This window comes from Oncorhynchus kisutch, linkage group LG6 (genome assembly GCF_002021735.2).
Source record: "Oncorhynchus kisutch isolate 150728-3 linkage group LG6, Okis_V2, whole genome shotgun sequence".
Taxonomy (NCBI): Eukaryota; Metazoa; Chordata; class Actinopteri; order Salmoniformes; family Salmonidae; genus Oncorhynchus; species Oncorhynchus kisutch.
The window spans coordinates 73,597,292-73,622,082 of record NC_034179.2 but is presented as its reverse complement, the minus strand read 5'-3'; the positions used below and the strand labels follow the sequence as shown (position 1 = coordinate 73,622,082).

General features: G+C 47.9%; 1 protein-coding gene across 2 annotated transcripts in view; it reads left to right on the top strand.

Moving 5' to 3' along the window:
- The window catches only part of LOC109878540 (KN motif and ankyrin repeat domain-containing protein 2-like), a 52,875-nt gene extending 33,495 nt beyond the window's left edge, over positions 1-19,380 (top strand). The window contains exons 3-14 of one of the 2 annotated variants that reach the window (XM_031827433.1): positions 11,378-11,447; positions 11,899-13,350; positions 13,656-13,868; positions 13,963-14,077; positions 14,188-14,946; positions 15,068-15,155; positions 15,426-15,645; positions 15,913-16,055; positions 16,395-16,595; positions 16,898-16,996; positions 17,106-17,169; positions 17,440-19,380. In XM_031827433.1, coding sequence (XP_031683293.1) covers positions 11,408-11,447; positions 11,899-13,350; positions 13,656-13,868; positions 13,963-14,077; positions 14,188-14,946; positions 15,068-15,155; positions 15,426-15,645; positions 15,913-16,055; positions 16,395-16,595; positions 16,898-16,996; positions 17,106-17,162 — 3,387 coding nt within the window. In that variant the 5' untranslated portion in view covers positions 11,378-11,407 and the 3' untranslated portion in view covers positions 17,163-17,169; positions 17,440-19,380. Of the gene's footprint in view, positions 1-11,377; positions 11,448-11,898; positions 13,351-13,655; positions 13,869-13,962; positions 14,078-14,187; positions 14,947-15,067; positions 15,156-15,425; positions 15,646-15,912; positions 16,056-16,394; positions 16,596-16,897; positions 16,997-17,105 lie in introns of both variants that reach the window. The other variant, XM_031827432.1, reaches the window with a different exon arrangement.
- The last annotated feature ends 5,411 nt before the right edge of the window (positions 19,381-24,791 follow it).

Below are 24,791 nucleotides of genomic sequence, written 5' to 3'. Positions count from 1 at the left end.
TGACACACACACACCACCTTCCTGTACTCTCTCAATGACACACACACACACACACACACCACCTTCCTGTACTCTCTCAATGACACACACACACACACCACCTTCCTGTACTCTCTCAATGACACACACACACACACACACGCCACCTTCCTGTACTCTCTCAATGACACACACACACACACATACACACACACACACACACACATACGCCACCTTCCTGTACTCTCTCAATGACACACACACACACGCCACCTTCCTGTACTCTCTCAATGACACACACACACCACCTTCCTGTACTCTCAATGACACACACCACCTTCCTGTACCCTCTCAATGACACACACACACACGGCATCTTCCTGTACTCTCTGAATCACACACACACACACGGCATCTTCCTGTACTCTCTGAATCACACACACACACACACACACACACACACACACACACACACACCCCACCTTCTTGTACACTCTCAATGACACACACACACACACACACACACACACGCCACCTTCCTGTTCTCTCTCAATGACACACACACACACACACACACCACCTTCCTGTACTCTCTCAATGACACACACACACACACCACCTTCTTGTACTCTCTCAATGACACACACACACACACACACACACCCTTCCTGTACTCTCTCTGACACACACACACCTCCTTCCTGTACTGTCTCAATAACACACACACACACACACACACACACACACACACACACACACACACACACACACACACACACACACACACACACACACACACACACACACACCTCCTTCCTGTACTGTCTCAATGACACACACACACCTCCTTCCTGTACTCTCAATGACACACACACACACCACCTTCCTGTACTCTCTCAATGACACACACACACCTCCTTCCTGTACTGTCTCAATGACACACACACACCTCCTTCCTGTACTCTCAATGACACACACACACCACCTTCCTGTACTCTCTCAATGACACACCCACACACCACCACCTTCCTGTACTCTCTCAATGCCACACACACACCTCACCTTCCTGTACTCTCTCAATGACACACACACACACACCACCTTCCTGTACTGTCTCAATGACACACACACACCTCCTTCCTGTACTCTCAATGACACACACACACACACACACACCACCTTCCTGTACTCTCTCAATACAACACACACACACACCACCACCTTCCTGTACTCTCTCAATGCCACACACACACCTCACCTTCCTGTACTCTCTCAATGACACACACACACACCACCACCTTCCTGTACTCTCTCAATGCCACACACACACCTCACCTTCCTGTTCTCTGTCAATGACACACACACACACACACGCCACCTTCCTGTTCTCTCTCAATGACACACACACACACGCCACCTCCCTGTACTCTCTCAATGACACACACACACACGCCACCTTCCTGTTCTCTCTCAATGACACACACACACATGCCACCATCCTTTTCTCTCTCAATGACACACACACACGCCACCTTCCTGTTCTCTCTCAATGACACACACACACACGCCACCTTCCTGTTCTCTCTCATTGTCACACACACACACCACCTTCCTGTTCTCTCTCAATGACACACACACACGGCACCTTCCTGTACTCTCTCAATGACACACACACACACGCCACCTTCCTGTTCTCTCTCAATGACACACACACACCACCTTCCTGTACTCTCTCAATGACACGAACACACACACACACTACCTTACTGTACTCTCTCAATGACACACACATACACACACGCCAACTTCCTGTTCTCTCTCAATGACACACACACACTCCACCTTCCTGTTATCTCTCAATGACACACACACACACACACGCCACCTTCCTGTTCTCTCTCAATGACACACACACACACACACACCACCTTCCTGTACTCTCTCAATAACACACACACACACCAACTTCCTGTACTCTCTCAATGACACACAAACACACCACCTTCCTGTACTCTCTCAATGACACGCACACACACGCCACCTTCCTGTTCTCTCTCAATGACACACACACACATGCCACCATCCTTTTCTCTCTCAATGACACACACACACGCCACCTTCCTGTTCTCTCTCAATGACACACACACACACGCCACCTTCCTGTTCTCTCTCATTGTCACACACACACACCACCTTCCTGTTCTCTCTCAATGACACACACACACGGCACCTTCCTGTACTCTCTCAATGACACACACACACACGCCACCTTCCTGTTCTCTCTCAATGACACACACACACCACCTTCCTGTACTCTCTCAATGACACGAACACACACACACACTACCTTACTGTACTCTCTCAATGACACACACATACACACACGCCAACTTCCTGTTCTCTCTCAATGACACACACACACTCCACCTTCCTGTTCTCTCTCAATGACACACACACACACACACGCCACCTTCCTGTTCTCTCTCAATGACACACACACACACACACACCACCTTCCTGTACTCTCTCAATAACACACACACACACCAACTTCCTGTACTCTCTCAATGACACACAAACACGCCACCTTCCTGTACTCTCTCAATGACACGCACACACACCACCTTCCTGTAGTCTCTCAATGACACACACTACCTTCCTGTTCTCTCTCAATGACACACACACACACACACCACCTTCCTGTACTCTCTCAATAACACACACACACACCAACTTCCTGTACTCTCTCAATGACACACACAAACACGCCACCTTCCTGTACTCTCTCAAAGACACACACACACACCACCTTCCTGTTCTCTCTCAATGACACACACACACACACACACCACCTTCCTGTACTCTCTCAATGACACACACACACACACACACACACACACACCACCTTCCTGTACTCTCTCAATGACACACACACACACGCCACTTTCCTGTTCTCTCTCAATGACACACACACACACACACGCCACCTTCCTGTTCTCTCTCAATGACACACACACACCTTCCTGTTCACTCTCAATGACACACACACACCACCTTCCTGTTCACTCTCAATGACACACACACACCACCTTCCTGTACTCTCTCAATGACACGAACACACACACACACACTACCTTCCTGTACTCTCTCAATGACACACACACGCCACCTTCCTGTTCTCTCTCAATGACACACACACATACCACCTTCCTGTACTCTCTCAATGACACGAACACACACACACACTACCTTCCTGTACTCTCTCAATGACACACACACACACACACACGCCACCTTCCTGTTCTCTCTCAATGACACACACACACTCCACCTTCCTGTTCTCTCTCAATGACACACACACACACACACACCACCTTCCTGTACTCTCTCAATAACACACACACACACCAACTTCCTGTACTCTCTCAATGACACGCACACACACCACCTTCCTGTTCTCTCTCAATGACACACACACACACACCACCTTCCTGTACTCTCTCAATAACACACACACACACCAACTTCCTGTACTCTCTCAATGACACACACACACCACCTTCCTGTACTCTCTCAATGACACACACACACACACACACACACCACCTTCCTGTACTCTCTCAATGACACACACACACACACCACCTTCCTGTACTCTCTCAATGACACACACACACACACACACGCCACCTTCCTGTACTCTCTCAATGACACACACACACACACATACACACACACACACACACACACACATACGCCACCTTCCTGTACTCTCTCAATGACACACACACACACGCCACCTTCCTGTACTCTCTCAATGACACACACACACCACCTTCCTGTACTCTCAATGACACACACCACCTTCCTGTACCCTCTCAATGACACACACACACACGGCATCTTCCTGTACTCTCTGAATCACACACACACACACGGCATCTTCCTGTACTCTCTGAATCACACACACACACACACACACACACACACCACCTTCTTGTACACTCTCAATGACACACACACACACACACACACACACACGCCACCTTCCTGTTCTCTCTCAATGACACACACACACCTCCTTCCTGTACTCTCAATGACACACACACACACCTCCTTCCTGTACTGTCTCAATGACACACACACACCTCCTTCCTGTACTCTCTCAATGACACACCCACACACCACCACCTTCCTGTACTCTCTCAATGCCACACACACACCTCACCTTCCTGTACTCTCTCAATGACACACACACACACACCACCTTCCTGTACTGTCTCAATGACACACACACACCTCCTTCCTGTACTCTCAATGACACACACACACACACCACCACCTTCCTGTACTCTCTCAATGCCACACACACACCTCACCTTCCTGTACTCTCTCAATGACACACACACACACCACCACCTTCCTGTACTCTCTCAATGCCACACACACACCTCACCTTCCTGTTCTCTGTCAATGACACACACACACACACACACACGCCACCTTCCTGTTCTCTCTCAATGACACACACACACACGCCACCTCCCTGTACTCTCTCAAAGACACACACACACACCACCTTCCTGTTCTCTCTCAATGACACACACACACACACACACCACCTTCCTGTACTCTCTCAATGACACACACACACACACACACACACACACACACCACCTTCCTGTACTCTCTCAATGACACACACACACCTCCTTCCTGTACTCTCAATGACACACACACACACACACACACCACCTTCCTGTACTCTCTCAATGACACACACACACACACCACCACCTTCCTGTACTCTCTCAATGCCACACACACACCTCACCTTCCTGTACTCTCTCAATGACACACACACACACCACCACCTTCCTGTACTCTCTCAATGCCACACACACACCTCACCTTCCTGTTCTCTGTCAATGACACACACACACACACACACACGCCACCTTCCTGTTCTCTCTCAATGACACACACACACACGCCACCTCCCTGTACTCTCTCAAAGACACACACACACACCACCTTCCTGTACTCTCTCAATAACACACACACACACCAACTTCCTGTACTCTCTCAATGACACACACAAACACGCCACCTTCCTGTACTCTCTCAAAGACACACACACACACCACCTTCCTGTTCTCTCTCAATGACACACACACACACACACACCACCTTCCTGTACTCTCTCAATGACACACACACACACACACACACACACACACCACCTTCCTGTACTCTCTCAATGACACACACACACACGCCACTTTCCTGTTCTCTCTCAATGACACACACACACACACACGCCACCTTCCTGTTCTCTCTCAATGACACACACACACCACCTTCCTGTACTCTCTCAATGACACGAACACACACACACACACTACCTTCCTGTACTCTCTCAATGACACACACACGCCACCTTCCTGTTCTCTCTCAATGACACACACACATACCACCTTCCTGTACTCTCTCAATGACACGAACACACACACACACTACCTTCCTGTACTCTCTCAATGACACACACACACACACACACGCCACCTTCCTGTTCTCTCTCAATGACACACACACACTCCACCTTCCTGTTCTCTCTCAATGACACACACACACACACACACCACCTTCCTGTACTCTCTCAATAACACACACACACACCAACTTCCTGTACTCTCTCAATGACACGCACACACACCACCTTCCTGTTCTCTCTCAATGACACACACACACACACCACCTTCCTGTACTCTCTCAATAACACACACACACACCAACTTCCTGTACTCTCTCAATGACACACACACACCACCTTCCTGTACTCTCTCAATGACACACACACACACACACACACCACCTTCCTGTACTCTCTCAATGACACACACACACACACCACCTTCCTGTACTCTCTCAATGACACACACACACACACACACGCCACCTTCCTGTACTCTCTCAATGACACACACACACACACACACATACACACACACACACACACACACATACGCCACCTTCCTGTACTCTCTCAATGACACACACACACACGCCACCTTCCTGTACTCTCTCAATGACACACACACACCACCTTCCTGTACTCTCAATGACACACACCACCTTCCTGTACCCTCTCAATGACACACACACACACGGCATCTTCCTGTACTCTCTGAATCACACACACACACACGGCATCTTCCTGTACTCTCTGAATCACACACACACACACACACACACACACACACACACACACACACACACACACACACACACACACACACACACACACCACCTTCTTGTACACTCTCAATGACACACACACACACACACACACACACACGCCACCTTCCTGTTCTCTCTCAATGACACACACACACCTCCTTCCTGTACTCTCAATGACACACACACACACCACCTTCCTGTACTCTCTCAATGACACACACACACCTCCTTCCTGTACTGTCTCAATGACACACACACACCTCCTTCCTGTACTCTCAATGACACACACACACCACCTTCCTGTACTCTCTCAATGACACACCCACACACCACCACCTTCCTGTACTCTCTCAATGCCACACACACACCTCACCTTCCTGTACTCTCTCAATGACACACACACACACGCCACCTTCCTGTACTCTCTCAATGACACACACACACACACCACCTTCCTGTACTCTCTCAATGACACACACCACCTTCCTGTACCCTCTCAATGACACACACACACACACGGCATCTTCCTGTACTCTCTGAATCACACACACACACACGGCATCTTCCTGTACTCTCTGAATCACACACACACACACACACACACACACACACACACACACACACACACACACACACACACACACACCACCTTCTTGTACACTCTCAATGACACACACACACACACACACACACACACACGCCACCTTCCTGTTCGCTCTCAATGACACACACACACACACACGCCACCTTCCTGTTCGCTCTCAATGACACACACACACACACACCACCTTCCTGTTCGCTCTCAATGACACACACACACACACCACCTTCTTGTACTCTCTCAATGACACACACACACACACACCCCCTTCCTGTACTCTCTCTGACACACACACACACACGGCATCTTCCTGTACTCTCTGAATCACACACACACCACCTTCCTGTACTCTCTCAATGACACACACACACACCACCTTCCTGTTCTCTCTCAATGACACACACACACACACACACACCTCCTTCCTGTACTGTCTCAATGACACACACACACCTCCTTCCTGTACTGTCTCAATGACACACACACACACACCACCTTCCTGTACTCTCTCAATGACACACACACACACACCTCCTTCCTGTACTGTCTCAATGACACACACACACCTCCTTCCTGTACTGTCTCAATGACACACACACCTCCTTCCTGTACTCTCAATGACACACACACACACACCACCTTCCTGTACTCTCTCAATGTCACACCCACACACCACCACCTTCCTGTACTCTCTCAATGCCACACACACACCTCACCTTCCTGTACTCTCTCAATGACACACACACACACACCACCTTCCTGTACTGTCTCAATGACACACACACACCTCCTTCCTGTACTCTCAATGACACACACACACACACACCACCTTCCTGTACTCTCTCAATGACACACACACACCTCACCTTCCTGTACTCTCTCAATGACACACACACACACCACCATCTTCCTGTACTCTCTCAATGCCACACACACACCTCACCTTCCTGTTCTCTGTCAATGACACACACACACACACACACACACACACACACACACACACACACACACACGCCACCTTCCTGTTCTCTCTCAATGACACACACACACACGCCACCTCCCTGTACTCTCTCAATGACACACACACACACACGCCACCTTCCTGTTCTCTCTCAATGACACACACACACACGCCACCTTCCTGTTCTCTCTCAATGACACACACACACACACACACCACCTTCCTGTACTCTCTCAATGACACACACACACATGCCACCTTCCTGTTCTCTCTCATTGTCACACACACACACCACCTTCCTGTTCTCTCTCAATGACACACACACGGCACCTTCCTGTTCTCTGTCAATGACACACACACACACACACACGCCACCTTTCTGTACTCTCTCAATGACACACACACACCACCTTCCTGTTCTCTCTCAATGACACACACACACACACACCACCTTCCTGTACTCTCTCAATGACACACACACACACACACCACCTTCCTGTTCTCTCTCAATGACACACACACACCACCTTCCTGTTCTCTCTCAATGACACACACACACACACACCACCTTCCTGTACTCTCTCAAAAACACACACACACACCTCCTTCCTGTACTCTCTCAATGACACACACACACACACACCACCACCTTCCTGTACTCTCTCAATGACACACACACACACACACACACACACACACACACACACACACACACACACACACACACGCCACCTTCCTGTTCTCTGTCAATGACACACACACACACACACACACACACACACACGCCACCTTCCTGTTCTCTGTCAATGACACACACACACGCCACCTTCCTGTTCTCTCTCAATGACACACACACACACGCCACCTTCCTGTTCTCTCTCAATGACACACACACGCCACCTCCCTGTACTCTCTCAATGACACACACACACACACACACACACACATGCCACCTTCCTTTTCTCTCTCAATGACACACACACACGCCACCTTCCTGTTCTCTCTCAATGACACACACACACACACGCCACCTTCCTGTTCTCTCTCATTGACACACACACACACACCACCTTCCTGTTCTCTCTCAATGACACACACACACATCACCTTCCTGTTCTCTCTCAATGACACACACACACATCACCTTCCTGTTCTTCCTCATAGACACAAACACTCACATTGGATATTTCAGATACGCTCACATAAGCATTTATACTGTACTCATACCAGGAAATGCACATTAAACATTAAATCTCAGAAGGCATTTGATTTGTTGCAACTACTTTAATACTAACACTACATGTCCTTCCATCATTTTGCAGAGGTCACATTTGATCTTATCAACGTTTTGTTGATCATATCAAATTGTTTGCATTCTTTGTTTGTGTGGGGGGGGGGGGGGGTTGTGTGGGCACGTGAGCGTGTGCGTATCTGTGTGTGTGTGTTTGTGGCCATGAGAAAGACAGAGATAGGGAGAGCTACAATATACAGAGAAATTCAGGCTTCAAAAATACCACGTCAATTTAGTCAATGTTTCCAAGTGCCCTACTTTCCCTGAAATGGGCAAGAGCATAAACAGGCGCTGACGAGAGTCATGAGATTAGAGGGAGGGAGAGGACGAGCAAGGGGAGAGACAGAAATTGAAATGAGCAGAGAGAGACTCATTTCTTGCTGATGGAACAGAACAGAAAACTGGGCATGAACTAAGTATGCCCTGAGAACAAACTCAATTCGGGTCCAAACTGTTGATGTCTGTTTTACAGATTCAGCTGGTGAGGCTCCAGTGTCTAATGCAACAGATGTAATGCTGAAAAAGTTAATCCCAGTTCTCACAAATGAATGACCTAGAAAGTTAATATTTATCGGCTGGGGAGGCACACGGAATCAGAGACCCCTCATTGTGGGCCGTATGTCATCGCTGGCAGCATGTCACTTTCCTCTTGCCACAAGCCAACAGAAACTGCAAAGGGTATCTGAAGAATAGCTCAGCCATCACTATTAACTTCCAAACAGAAATGTTAGTACACCAATAGCAAGACATCCAGTAGGCAAATAGAAAGTTCACAACAACATGAAATATGCATTGGTTTTCTCAGTGTCGATCCCAGTGTGCATTTGGTCATTGTTTTGATTGTGTTTAATGTGGTGAATGTACTATCCTGGGTTGAGTGTATTGAAGCAAGCGGAGGGGGAAGGGGGATGAGGGGAGACAGTGGTCAACTGAAATCTCTTTATCGTCAGCTGACGAGTAGAGGGGGAGAGAAGGAAATAGGGGGAGGGGAGAGACAGAGAGAGGGAACAGAGAGGGGAAATAAGAGTGGGAGAGAAAGAAAGGGCGAGAGTGTCTGTAAACCCTAAATCGAGAACCTCTGTTGGTGTTCACAAACGATTCCTAATAAGGCTGTAACTGGCCTCCAACCTCTCTCTCCTGGAATAAGCTGCCAGGAAACTTTCCCTTCTAACTCTTCTCCCCCTCGGAATATTAGAACCAGAAACAAACAAAAGGTGAACTATTGAGCAGAAAGATGTACTATTGAGCAGAAAGATGTACTATCGAGCAGAAAGATGTACTATCGAGCAGAAAGATGTACTATCGAGCAGAAAGATGTACTATCGAGCAGAAAGATGTACTATCGAGCAGAAAGATGTACTATCGAGCAGAAAGATGTACTATTGAGCAGAAAGATGTACTATTGAGCAGAAAGATGTACTATCGAGCAGAAAGATGTACTATCGAGCAGAAAGATGTACTATTGAGCAGAAAGAACATAAGCAGGCTGAAAAGCAGAGAAATGGCTAATTATGGCTAAATATATCACACACAGAGATTCTTAGGGACATACACAAGATGTTAGATATAGCCGACCCACCATATGACCATCCTACAGTATGACCAATTAAAATCTCAGGCCACCCCAACAAAGAAGCAGTATATTGACCAATACAAACCCAGCTTACACTACTCCGCCCTCGTGAGAGAGAGAGAGACTTCAACTACAAGGTTTGTCATTGTGACCCTACACTCTTAGAAACAAGGGCTCTAACCACAGCGTAGCCTAGTGGTTAGAGCATTGGACTAGTAACCGGAAGGTTGTGAGTTCAAACCCCCGAGCTGACAAGGTACAAATCTGTCGTTCTGCCCCTGAACAGGCAGTTAACCCATTGTTCCCAGGCCGTCATTGAAAATAAGAATATGTTCTTAACTGACTTGCCTGGTTAAATAAAGGTAAAATTAAATTAAATTATTCGGCTGTCCACACAGGAGAACCTTTTTTGGTTCCAGGTAGAATCCTTTTCGGTTCCAGGTATAACCCTTTTTGGTTCCATGGAGAACCCTCTGTAGAAAGGGTTTTACCTGTAGCCAAAAATTGTTCTTCAACGGGTTCTCCTATAGGGATAACCAAAGAACCCTTTAAGGTTCAATATTTTTTTCCACTGGCCTTACCCCTGCTGGTGTATCTATGGTATCCCCCCTTTGTGTACAATGTATTGGCAAATATCTTACAGTGGGTCGCTCCATTAGGAGTAGTTCTTCTGTCTATGTTGTGGAAGTGTTTGATAGGTTTGTATGAATGTGTCTCTCTCTCCCCCCCCAGGTGAGGTTTTGTGGGTAAACGTGTGACATCATGGCTCAGGTGCTGCACATGGACCCCAGCTTCCCAGGAGGTATGGTCCTAACTCTACTCTTTCTATTTCTTAACATCCTAATACTGAATCATCTTCCACAAACTATCATGTGAGTGAATAATCTATTTCTCATGTAGGGACTGTTTCCCAGACACAGATTAAGACCATAAAGTCATTTCATTGGAGTTTCTCCCTTTGGCATGCTTTTCAGTCCAGGATTTAACTTAATCGGCCTTGGCCTGAAGTGTTTAACATCCAAAATAACTTAGATCAACCTAAAGTCTTTAAATACCTTAAACCGATCAAGGTCTGGCTATAACCGACTCCTTTATTTATCAAACTTTGTTTCTACCTAATTTGTGTAGCTACTATTAGAATGCATACCCAAACACTCCGTGTCCTCGAGAGATGATGCTCTTTTCTGAAGTCTGAGTCCGAGATTAGATGGCAGATTTCCGCTTGTTTTAACTCTATTTCCTGTTCCCTGCAGGGAAGCTTACCCCGTCCGCTCCCCCCTCCCTGCACGGGAAGGAGCAGGAGGCACCCTACTCTGTGGAGACCCCCTACGGCTACCGTCTGGACCTAGACTTCCTCAAGTATGTCAACGACATTGAGAAGGGAAACACCATCAAGAAGGTCCCCGGTCAGCGCCGGCCCCGCTACGGGTCTCTCCCCCGGGGGTACGGCTACACAGGCTCCTGGTGGACCTCCACAGAGTCCCTGTGCTCCAACACCAGCCAGGACAGTCGCCAATCATCATTCTCCTACTGCGCCCCGGGCTACCACCCACACAACTCCCACTCCCACTCCCAGAGGCCCAGCTTCAGCACGGCCCGGGTGGAGAAGACCCTGCTGGACGCCCGCAGGAAGTTGGAGGAAGAGAAAGAAGGGGGCCCCAGGAGGTTCTCCAGCACACTTGGTAGCATGCACAACAGCATGGCCGGATCCACCACCTCCCTGAGCAGCGCCCACAGCTACAACCGCACCCATGGAGGAGGAACAGGCTCCTTCACCCCCATGAGCTCCGGCCTGTCCACGCCCGTGTCGCCCACCCCGGCCCACCTGCAGCATGTAAGGGAGCAGATGGCGGTGGCTCTGAGGAAGATCCGGGAGCTGGAGGAGCAGGTGAAGACCATCCCCGTGCTCCAGGTGAAGATCTCTGTGCTGCAGGAGGAGAAGAGGCAGCTAAGCGTCCAGCTGAAGAGCCAGAAGTTTCTGGGACACACCCTTGGCTTCGGCAGAGTGGGCCGGCCCCGAGGGGAGCTCTACATCGACATCCCAGAGGAGGAGGTGAGCTCTGGAGCTGGAGCCACCATCAGGGTTGCAGAAGGGCCTCTGTCCCCCACCACCCCCACCAGTCCTGAGGGCTCCAGGCCGCAGGCAGACTCAGGCTGTGAGATTGAGGACACGGTGATCGTGGGTGGAGCGCGGCCGGCTGGGCAGAGGGAAGTGCGTACCATTGGGGTGGGACCAGAGGAAGCGAGGGGCAGCCAGCTGGTGGATGTGGGCATAGGGGTGAAGGAGCAGGACCTGGGGCTGGTGCCGGAGACAGAGGCCCTGAAGAGCCAGGTGGGCCAGCTGGAGGGCCAGCTGAAGAGTACGATGCAGGAGCTGCAGGCTGCCCAGCAGCAGGTGCAGGCAGCTAAGAGGGAGAGGCAGGCTCAGGCCCCCCAGGCAAACCACTCGGTCAGGGCCACCAGTCTGAGCTGGCAGGAGCAGCAGGGACGCAGCCTGCAAACGGTAGTCAGCTTTACCCAGCAGCCCCATCACCGGGCACAGAGGACTGTGGGAATCCAGGTGTACACGCTGGAGCAACCAGCCACTGTGGTGGGGGTGGGCACGTTGCTCCGGGCAGAGGGGTGCAGCTCCCCCTCCCTCCCTCCAGGTGGTACAGTCCTGGAGGGAACCCACAGAGGACATGCACAGGCCCTGGGCCCAGACGGTAGGTCTGACTTCAGTGATAAGTTACAAGTGATATCAAATTAAATGAAGTAGGTTTAAATGGAGTGGCAGGTAGTCTAGTGGTTAAGAGCGTTGGGCCAGTAACCTAAAGGTCACTGGTTCAAATCCCTGAGCCAACTAGGTGAAAGAGGATGCCGATGTGCCCCTGAGCAAGGCATTTACCTCTATATGCTCCTGTAAAATGTACAAATGTTTTCTATAACAACTAGTTACGTTAAAAACCATGTGTTTTCTTTGATTGTTGATCCCTTCCATCTTTTGTCCTCTTCCTTTCCATTCCTCCAGATGCAGCTGTTGAGCTGCCGATCGCCATCTCCTCCAAACAGGTCCGAGAGGTCCTAAGAAGTGAGCTGTCCACCTCTGTGCCTGTCACTAGTCCTGCCATCGCCATTGATACCATTGGTAATCAGATGGCTTTGCTGCATCTGAAGGAAGGAGAGACACCCCAGCACACTGCCATAAACACTGTCCAGTCTCAAGAAGACCCATCAAAGCCAGGTAGCTATGGACCGTACGACTCCTTACCTTAACCCTCCCGCTTACTGGCCCTGACGTAACATAACATTGTGGAAACATTGGGTCTTCTCTCCAGCTGCAGCAGCCTCTCCCCAGACTGCCCTGAGGTCCATTATGAAACGTAAGGCAGAAGGAGAACCTGGCTCTCCATCCACCAAGAAGAACCTGCAGTTCACTGGAGTCAATGGAGGGTACGTGTGGTATTGATAGTGTATGACATTGTTTACGTGTAACAGTGTATTCATGTTACACTACAGAAAGCGTGAGTTGACGTGTGTGATAGATCAGTTCTGTCCTGCAGGTATGAGTCCACCTCGTCAGACGACAGTAGTAGTGAGAGTTCAGAGGAGAGTGATGCCAGTGAATATCATGAGACCACAGAGAAACTCCCAGAAGCACCAGAGTCTGCAGCGGGACGGCACCAGCAAGCAGCAGCAGTCCCAGTCTCCTCCACAAGGCTAGAGCATGTCACTCCGCTCCCAACCACCAGCGTCCAACCACCAGCCTGCGAACCTGCCTCTGAGCGGAGCACCAGCCAATCAGCAACCGTAAGCATAGGACTGCAGCATGTAGCCACCTTATCACCAGCCTTGAACACTGCCGTGCAGCAATGTGCCTCTGACTCTACCCCCACTGAGACGACCTACCCGTCTCCAGCCAATGACTGTGTCCGTCAGGGGAGTATTGTCCAATCATCGGTCCCAGACCCCATCCCTCAGGAGTGTACCTCCATAAATACTAGCACTGAACCCACTACACCTGAGCAGTGCACCGTGCAATCAGCTGCTATCTGTTCTGCACCCCCCAAGCCACCCAGATGCCAACCAGAAGCCACTAACCCGGAAGTAAAGCAGGGTGTCACCCAATCAAATACCACTGATGTCACCGTTCAGCTCGATGCCATCAAATCACAAACTACTGACCTCGCCCCTCAGCATTGGGCCACCCAATCATCAGCTACTGAACAAAGCTCCCAGCAGAGGAGAGTCCAGTCACCAGCCTCGACACCAACACCTGGTAACGCCCCAAGTGCTACTGGAGCAGCCAATCAAGAAACCAGGTAAACCAGCACAACCATTTAAAAACTCTAATCAGTAGATTCGTCATTCCATGATTGATCTCAAGTGCACTATGATATTGTGTCTGTTTGAATTAGCTGTGTTTTCTTTCATCTCTGTCAGACTGGAGTTCAGTGAGAGCCTGATGGCATCTCTCCATGCCCTGCAGAAAGCCCTGGGTGAACCAAATGCTTTTAGCCAGCAAGCAGCAGTATGCAATTCTCTTTTACTCCCACCATGCCAGTTTAGATGACTTCATCTGTGACTTGTCATTTCATATAGTCACTTTCTACATGATTGTGGACATGTAACCGACAGGGATTTGAACTCTGGTCTCCTGCACTTTACAATTCTGGGTTATCCCATTAAGCCAAAGCAGTCAGGCCTACATCCATCTGTGTATCTTAAACAGTGTGAGTTACTTTGACCAGTCCTGTCTGGTTGTTAGTCTGAGACCGGTCTCTGTGATTTCCCTCCCCAGAGGACAGCCTACACCACGGTGCTCCAGGAGTGGCTTCGTGTGTCCTGTCACAAGGCAGCTGACACTGCCATGGTCAGGGCCTATATGGATACCTTCTCCTCAGTCTCCCCACAGCTGCTGAAGTTTGTGGTCAATATGGCCGACGGCAACGGCAACACGGCCCTGCACTACACCGTCTCCCACTCCAACTTCCCTGTGGTCAAGCTGCTGCTGGACACTGGTGAGTGACTGGGGGATGTGTGTGTTTACAGACAAGAGAATAGTGGTTTACTTTTATGGTGGACAAGTAAGTGTTTGGTTTGTTCGTACAGTACATGGATCAGCACTGTATGAATGTGTATATCTAACACAGACTTGTGGTCTGCCTCAGAGCCATAGATACCATTGACTGTATGTATAACCTTCATGTACTGCATGACTGTTAGTGGAATGGCTTAGGGATATAACTCTCATAATAAACATGTCCTGGTCGCTCTCTCCCTGTCAGGCCTGTGCAACGCTGACAAGCAGAACAAGGCCGGGTACACAGCCATCATGCTGACAGCTCTGGCTGCCTTCCACTCTGACAGTGACCTTCACACTGTCCTGCAGCTGCTGCGCACAGGGGACGTGAACGCCAAAGCCAGCCAGGTACACTATGCCCCCTGCTGGACATCAGGCCTCCCTGCACACAGCCAAGCTCAGGCAGACTGATGAAATCCCTCCCGAGCCCCTGACAGAATGGCTTTTTCAGCTACTTCAGTTAGATGGCTCCTTTGCATGTATGTTGCTGATAGCTCTACATCGTATCTATGTTCTGGTTATGTTGGGCCAGGACATGTCTTTTCTTGCCTCCAATGGTTTTGTAAAGCTGACTGTTGGTGTTAGGCCAGCTCTTATAACTACTGCCTGGAGTTTTTCCAGGTCACAAGGTCAGGAGACTGGTAAAAGTCGTGGCCTTCCTAACAGGTAACTGTTGTATGTTGTTAGGCGGGTCAGACGGCGTTGATGCTGGCAGTGAGTCACGGGCGAGGGGACATGGTACGGGCGCTCCTATCCTGCGGGGCACAGGTCAACATCCGCGATGACGACGGCTCCACGGCGCTCATGTGTGCCTGTGAGCACGGCCACGTCGACATCGTGCGTCAGCTGCTGTCTGTGCCAGGCTGTGATGTCACCCTCACTGATAACGTGAGTCAACAAACCTTCTCCCAAACTTCTAGGATTTTACATAGCATTTTACTAGTTGCTTTCCCACCCCGTTTTCCCTACTCTCTGTCTAACAGCATCTGTGAGTCTCCCATGTCAATACAGTGTCTTTGACTGTTTGTTTTCTACTCTCTCTTATTTTGCTCTCGGCGGTGCAGCTGTGTGCACCAGCTCCCAACTCTGTCTCTCATCCTTCCCTCAGCCTGACCTACTTTGTCTTGCCTTTCTCACCCTTTCTCTCTTTGGCAACCCAACCTATGGTTATCTCTCTCTCTCTCCACTAGGATGGCAGTTCAGCCCTGTCCATAGCCCTGGAGGCCAGTCAGAATGACATCGCTGTGCTTCTCTACGCTCACCTCAACTTCGCCAAGCCTCCTTCCCCTGTAAGTGTTGTCAAACAGAGAATTTCCGTTAACATTTCAACAAAAACCAACACACACTCATTTGTGGGTGCATCAGGTGATGATTTCTAAATGTTGTTTTACCCTCAAGGTATCACCAAAGTCTCCTCTTTTGGGATCCTCTCCCCCCTCTGGTGAAACAAAGTGACCACACTGTAAGATACCTTTTGGAGAATTTAGCAGCACCTCTTCAGCCAGCTCCTCAACCTTTACACCACATGTGTTGATATCTGTGTATATATATATATATATATATGTGTGTGTGTGTGTGTGTGTGTGTGTGTGTGTGTGTGTGTGTGTGTGTGTGTGTGTGTGTCAGTCTGTGTGTATTTGTGTGTGAGAGAGTGATTGTAATGGTATTTTTCCTCTTCTCTCTGTGTGTTCTCTCTGTATGTAATGTATGTGCACGTCGGCATGAAACCCAGCACTTGACACGATCCTAACGCATCTTTTGTTGAAACGGAAAGGAATTCATCGTGATGCTATACTCACATGTAGTTGTTTACGCACAACAGTCTGGTTTTTGTTGTTGTTAGTGACGGTTGAAATCAATCTCCGATATAATATTCACATGTCAGAATAAGCCGTTCCCCTTGAAACAGCTCAACACACAAACTCAACTCAGCAATAGTCCCACTTACATTCATTTTGTGTCTTTTATTGCCGCTAGATAAGCAAGATTGTATTACTTTACCTTTAGTTCATTATTGTCGCTTATTTTTTTGTTTCCGTTGAATTTGTTACTTATTACTGTTCCAGCAATATATGTAATTCTATATATCATTGATAATCGATCAGTTGCAGTGACACAGTAGGAATATGTTGTGTCTCATCACAATCATTTATGGAATGCATAAAGTCACCCATATCACTGTAAAATGATTAATTGACCCATATCATTCTAAAACTACAAAATCACCCATTTCATTCTAAAATACACATATCTCTCTGAAGTGTCCTTTATCGATTGTATCAGTCAGCTGATTGGTGCTAAAAAAAATTCTGATACAGGACTCCAGTTTAATTCCCTACAATAGATGGAGATTTCTACACAACCTTTATTTACCCGAGAGTATTTTTGATAGTGTATTTTTATTCAATCCAAATTTCACATAGGTAACGGTATGGATCTCAAACACTTATAACAGATGACAAATTTTACACACAGCATTGCTACTTTAGATGTCAGACAGCTAGCTGTGGTAAGGCCTACAGCACCCTTATCAGGATACTGTTGTTTTAAATTATGGTCTTACTGGCTAACTTCCAACCACATTTTAGTCGTTGTAACGGTTAACAATTCTTTCCGAATTTTATCCAAAGATCTTCCCCTCATAACAAACTATTTTGTTACACTGTATGTTGTGGTGATCAGTCTGAGTGTAAATATAATAATATGTGATGACCAGACAGATAATTCCCAACGGAACATTTGGTAACAGCAACATTATCGTTGAGGTCAATAACATTTGTAATGTTCATGAGAAGGCAACTAGAAATGGTAGCTACTCAAACTGTCCAATAAAGGTACTACATTTCTGAAATGAAAGATTGTTTATTTTATGAGTGGTTTTACTGAGGGAAGGAGTGACGTGGGGTGTTTGGGTACTGACTAGGGTGTGTAAGGTGGTAGGCAAGGTTAAAATTCCTGTTCAGTGGGCACCCTTTTTGGATTGGTTGGTAACTAGAAAGTGACAGAATGGACTATGGAGCGAATGAAGAATTTGCATTGTAATATAGGTATACCAAAATTATAATAATATATGACATTATTCTACAGTAGTAGTGATGCATAAAATTATAATTTAAAAATGAATGAAGTCCAGAATACAGAAATACACTGAGTATACCAAACATTAAGGACACCTTCCTAATGTGGAGTTGCCTCACCCTCTGAATGGCACACATACACAGTCATGTCTCAATTGTCTCAAGGCCTGAAAATCCTTCTTTAACCCGTCTCCTCCCCTTCGTCTACACTGATTGAAGTGGATTTAACAGGGGACATCAATAAGGGATCATAGACTGACCAGGTGAATCCAGCTAAAAGCTGTCATGGAAAGAGCAGGTGTTCTTAATCTTTTGTATACTCATTGGTGTCTCAATTTGGATTTGTCTTTAAGTCATTTCCCCCCCACACCTTTAATACAGGATTTCCTTCGCAATTAGATTTTATAACGTTTTATATTTGTTTTACATTCGTTTTTATACATTTATATTTGTATTACTTGTTCACAACTATAGGTTTACCTACTGCCACATTTTGTTTTTGTTATTTTGCCTTCTGTAATATGCTCAGTTTGTATTTTTCCCCATTTGGTTTTATGGTATTTGGATGGAAATAATAAATCAGCCTTCATCGTAAACCGTCTCTGTGTGTGTTTCTAGTAAACAGTCGAAACTGGACCAATCTCTCTGATTAGAATAAGGCCTTCTTGAATCTTCAATACAACGTGGATGATACTGTAATTTATAATACATTCCAAGACAATGTTCTTCTGCCTAATCCGTCAAACTAATGATCATAATCACAATAATAAACGTAGGCTATTAGTCTACTCTGCAGTGGGTATTGAACAGGACCTTGCACGCAATTAACGTTTGGCAAGGAGTTTGAATAGATCATTTCTCGAGCCAGCTGTAGCCTAATTGTGCATGATTTGACCAACAGAGCGCGCTGTTGCATTTAGTGTATTTGTTGATTTCTTGGGCACGCCGCGCACGCTGTCATGTCTGCAGCAGACCAGCAGAGGACGCTGGTAAACTGTATTTGTGTTGGAGACCAAACTAGTGTTTCCCCAATTTCCCTCAAAAACAAAACCATCAAAAGGGCAGGCTTTGGCAAATAACCCAAATCCACTGCGCAATGCTTAGGCTGCCAAAAACCCCTTCTCAAAATCAAATCGCCTGCTGCCAATGCCATCAACATTATAAACACTTGAATCTGGTCTATTAATTACCTCATGCATTAGAAATGTTCCATTACGATTTCCAATTGTATGCCTACTGTATGTGACATAGGCCTATTGTAAACTAAAGCTGTAAGTTATTGACATGTTCGTCTTGATTTGGCTATGTCGCGAAGAATATAGATTTTGCCTCCGAAAGATCAATCATATTTTACATTTTGACACAGTTGAGCCCATTGATTGATTGGTTTTGATTGATTTACTGGTCTATTGATATGATGTCGATTTTAAAAAGTTATGTGAAATTACGAAATGTACCTTCATTGTGATACAAAAATGTGTTTAAATAAGTGAAACTAACGCATTGATGAAATTGAGACTGTATGGCCAATGAATGCCCCATGTATGGCCCATGGTACAAACAGGATAATGACAATCAGCATGACTTTCTTACAAAAAAAGGTAAAATGTTCAGAATGTGACTATATATGCTATTAATAGCCAATTGACCTCAAACAAGGAAAGTGACTCTGATGTCATACTATCCCGGAAATATTCTCTGAATAGAAGTACATGCATACCATCCCAGTGCCACGCTAACTGAGCGACTAGGGTGGAACCAGAACACTGTGATAAAACTGACACATGTTTCCTTTGAGATATGCAGAGACAAAGATAGATGCCCTTTCTCAATATGCACCCCACCTCTTGTTAGAGCACCAAATCGTCAAAATTTGAGCTCACTGCTAGACAAGTTTAAATTCACATTATTTCCAATTGTGTGTTCGTTTTATAGGCCTATATACAGTACCAGTCAAACGTTTGGACACACCTACTCATTCAAGGGTTTTTATTTATTTTTACAATTTTGTAGAATAATAGTGAATACCTAAACTATGAAATAACACATATGCAATCATGTAGTAACGAAAAAAAGTGTTAAACAAATCAAAATATATTTTATATTTGAGAATCCTCAAAGTAGCCACCCTTGTGGCATGGTAGGGGTGATATGCAGATGATAGCCCTATTTAAATGACCAAGCCCATATTCTGTCAAGAACAGCTCAAACAAGCAAAGATAATAAACAGTCATTGCTTTAAGACACAAAGGTCAAGCAATGTGGAACATTTCCAGAACGTTGAAAGTTTCCTCATGTGCAGTTGCAAAAACCATCAAGTGCTGCGCATGTGTAGATCCCACCGTGAAGTATGGAGGAGGATGTGTGGGGTTGCTTTGCTGGTGACACTGTTTGTGATTCAGATTTAAAGGCACACTTAACCATCATGGCTACCACAGCATTCTGCAGCAATATACCATCCCATCTGGTTTTGGCTTAGTGGGACTATCATTTGTTTTTCAACAGGAAAATGACCCAACACACCTCCAGGCTGTGATGGAGAGTGATGGAGTGCTGCATCAGATGACCTCTCCACCAAATTGAGATGGATTGGGATGAGTTGGACTGCAGAGGGAAGGAAAAGCAGCCAACAAGTGCTTAGTATGTATGGGAACTGCTTCAAGACTGTTGGAAAGGCATTCCAGGTGAAGCTGTATGAGTGAATGTGACAGGTAGCCTAGTGGTTAGAGTGGAGGGGTGGCAGGTAACCTAGTGGTTAGAGTGGAGGGGTGGCAAGTAGCCTAGTGGTTAGAGTGGAGGGGTGGCAGGTAACCTAGTGGTTAGAGTGGAGGGGTGGCAGGTAACCTAGTGGTTAGAGTGGAGGGGTGGCAGGTAGCCCAGGTGGTTAGAGTGGAGGGGTGGCAGGTAACCTAGTGGTTAGAGTGGAGGGGTGGCAGGTAGCCTAGTGGTTAGAGTGGAGGGGTGGACGGTAACCTAGTGGTTAGAGTGGAGGGGTGGCAGGTAACCTAGTGGTTAGAGTGGAGGGGTGGCAGGTAACCTAGTGGTTAGAGTGTTGGGGCAGCAGGTAGCCTAGTGGTTAGAGTGGAGGGGTGGCAGGTAGCCTAGTGGTTAGAGTGGAGGGGTGGCAGGTAGCCTAGTGGTTAGAGTGGAGGGGTGGCAGGTAGCCTAGTGGTTAGAGTGGAGGGGTGGCAGGTAACCTAGTGGTTAGAGTGGAGGGGTGGCAGGTAGCCTAGTGGTTAGAGTGGAGGGGTGGCAGGTAACCTAGTGGTTAGAGTGGAGGGGTGGCAGGTAGCCTAGTGGTTAGAGTGGAGGGGTGGCAGGTAGCCCAGGTGGTTAGAGTGGAGGGGTGGCAGGTAACCTAGTGGTTAGAGTGGAGGGGTGGCAGGTAGCCCAGGTGGTTAGAGTGGAGGGGTAGCAGGTAACCTAGTGGTTAGAGTGGAGGGGTGGCAGGTAGCCTAGTGGTTAGAGTGGAGGGGTGGCAGGTAACCTAGTGGTTAGAGTGGAGGGGTGGCAGGTAACCTAGTGGTTAGAGTGGAGGGGTGGCAGGTAGCCTAGTGGTTAGAGTGGAGGGGTGGCAGGTAGCCTAGTGGTTAGAGTGGAGGGGTGGCAGGTAACCTAGTGGTTAGAGTGGAGGGGTGGCAGGTAACCTAGTGGTTAGAGTGGAGGGGTGGCAAGTAGCCTAGTGGTTAGAGTGGAGGGGTGGCAGGTAACCTAGTGGTTAGAGTGGAGGGGTGGCAGGTAACCTAGTGGTTAGAGTGGAGGGGTGGCAGGTAGCCCAGGTGGTTAGAGTGGAGGGGTGGCAGGTAACCTAGTGGTTAGAGTGGAGGGGTGGCAGGTAGCCTAGTGGTTAGAGTGGAGGGGTGGCAGGTAACCTAGTGGTTAGAGTGGAGGGGTGGCAGGTAGCCTAGTGGTTAGAGTGGAGGGGTGGCAGGTAGCCCAGGTGGTTAGAGTGGAGGGGTGGCAGGTAACCTAGTGGTTAGAGTGGAGGGGTGGCAGGTAGCCCAGGTGGTTAGAGTGGAGGGGTGGCAGGTAACCTAGTGGTTAGAGTGGAGGGGTGGCAGGTAGCCTAGTGGTTAGAGTGGAGGGGTGGCAGGTAACCTAGTGGTTAGAGTGGAGGGGTGGCAGGTAACCTAGTGGTTAGAGTGGAGGGGTGGCAGGTAGCCTAGTGGTTAGAGTGGAGGGGTGGCAGGTAGCCTAGAGGTTAGAGTGGAGGGGTGGCAGGTAACCTAGTGGTTAGAGTGGAGGGGTGGCAGGTAACCTAGTGGTTAGAGTGGAGGGGTGGCAGGTAACCTAGTGGTTAGAGTGTTGGGGCAGCAGGTAGCCTAGTGGTTAGAGTGGAGGGGTGGCAGGTAGCCTAGTGGTTAGAGTGGAGGGGTGGCAGGTAGCCTAGTGGTTAGAGTGGAGGGGTGGCAGGTAGCCTAGTGGTTAGAGTGGAGGGGTGGCAGGTAACCTAGTGGTTAGAGTGGAGGGGTGGCAGGTAGCCTAGTGGTTAGAGTGGAGGGGTGGCAGGTAACCTAGTGGTTAGAGTGGAGGGGTGGCAGGTAGCCTAGTGGTTAGAGTGGAGGGGTGGCAGGTAACCTAGTGGTTAGAGTGGAGGGGTGGCAGGTAACCTAGTGGTTAGAGTGGAGGGGTGGCAGGTAGCCTAGTGGTTAGAGTGGAGGGGCGGCAGGGTAGCCTAGTGGTTAGAGTGTTGGGGTGGCAGGTAACCTAGTGGTTAGAGTGGAGGGGTGGCAGGTAACCTAATGGTTAGAGTGGAGGGGTGGCAGGGTAGTTTGAGTTTGAGTTTGAGTTTATTTTTATTTTTACAGGGACAGTGCACATTAATCAACATTTCAGTAAAAGTGCCGGTTTTAGCCAACCGGCTAATTTTCAACCGCAGTCCCTGGGCAGGTTATTAAAAACAATTACAATATAGACAATAGCAACATAGAACAAGCAAGACATAGCAACATAGGACAAGCAAGACGTAGCATACAGACAGAGCAACATAGGACAAGCAAGACGTAGCATACAGACAGAGCAGCATAAAACAAAAAGCAGCAAGACAAAATTCATAAAAGCAACAAAGTGTTTCCACACCTCACAAGCTACAGACAACAGACAACATGGAGAGTGGCAACACACAGCTAGGGACCATGTTCACAAATCTGATTGACCTTTAGCCATGTCTTCAAGCATTTTGTGAAAGTGTGATATGTGGTGCAGTTATGTGTGTCTGATGGCAGTGTATTCCAGACATGGGAAGCTCTCACAGAGAATGCAGATTTACTAAAGGTGCTTTTCCTTAGGGGAACTATACAGTCACCTCTCATGGCAGACCTTGTGGATCTGCTGCCATATGTCTGGGTTTTGTGTTTAACAAAAATATTGAGTGGAGGGGGAGCCAGGCCATTGAGGATCTTGAATACAAGACATGCGTCGGTGTATTGCACAAGATTTTCCCAACTCAAGAGCTCATGCTTTCTAAGGATGTGACAATGATGATTGCTATTGGGCTTCCTATCAAGCACTTTGAGAGCCTGTTTGTAGACAGACTGAATAGGTTTTAATGTTGTACAGCAAGCTTGGGCCCAACTAGTCAAGCAGTATGTTAAGTGGGGGAGTATCATAGATTTGAAGTACAGTTTTGCTACCTCTGTAGTCAAACAATTTCGTATAAATCGGAAATTAGCTAGGTTGAATTTGGTTATTTGAATTACCTTTTTCACATGCTTTTTAAAAGAGCCTAGTAGCCTAGTGGTTAGAGTGGAGGGGCAGCAGGGTAGCCTAGTGGTTAGAGTGGAGGGGCGGCAGGGTAGCCTAGTGGTTAGAGTGGAGGGGCGGCAGGGTAGCCTAGTGGTTAGAGTGGAGGGGCGGCAGGGTAGCCTAGTGGTTAGAGTGGAGGGGCGGCAGGTAGCCTAGTGGTTAGAGTGGAGGGGCGGCAGGTAGCCTAGTGGTTAGAGTGGAGGGGTGGCAGGTAGCCTAGTGGTTAGAGTGTTGGGGCAGCAGGTAGCCTAGTGGTTAGAGT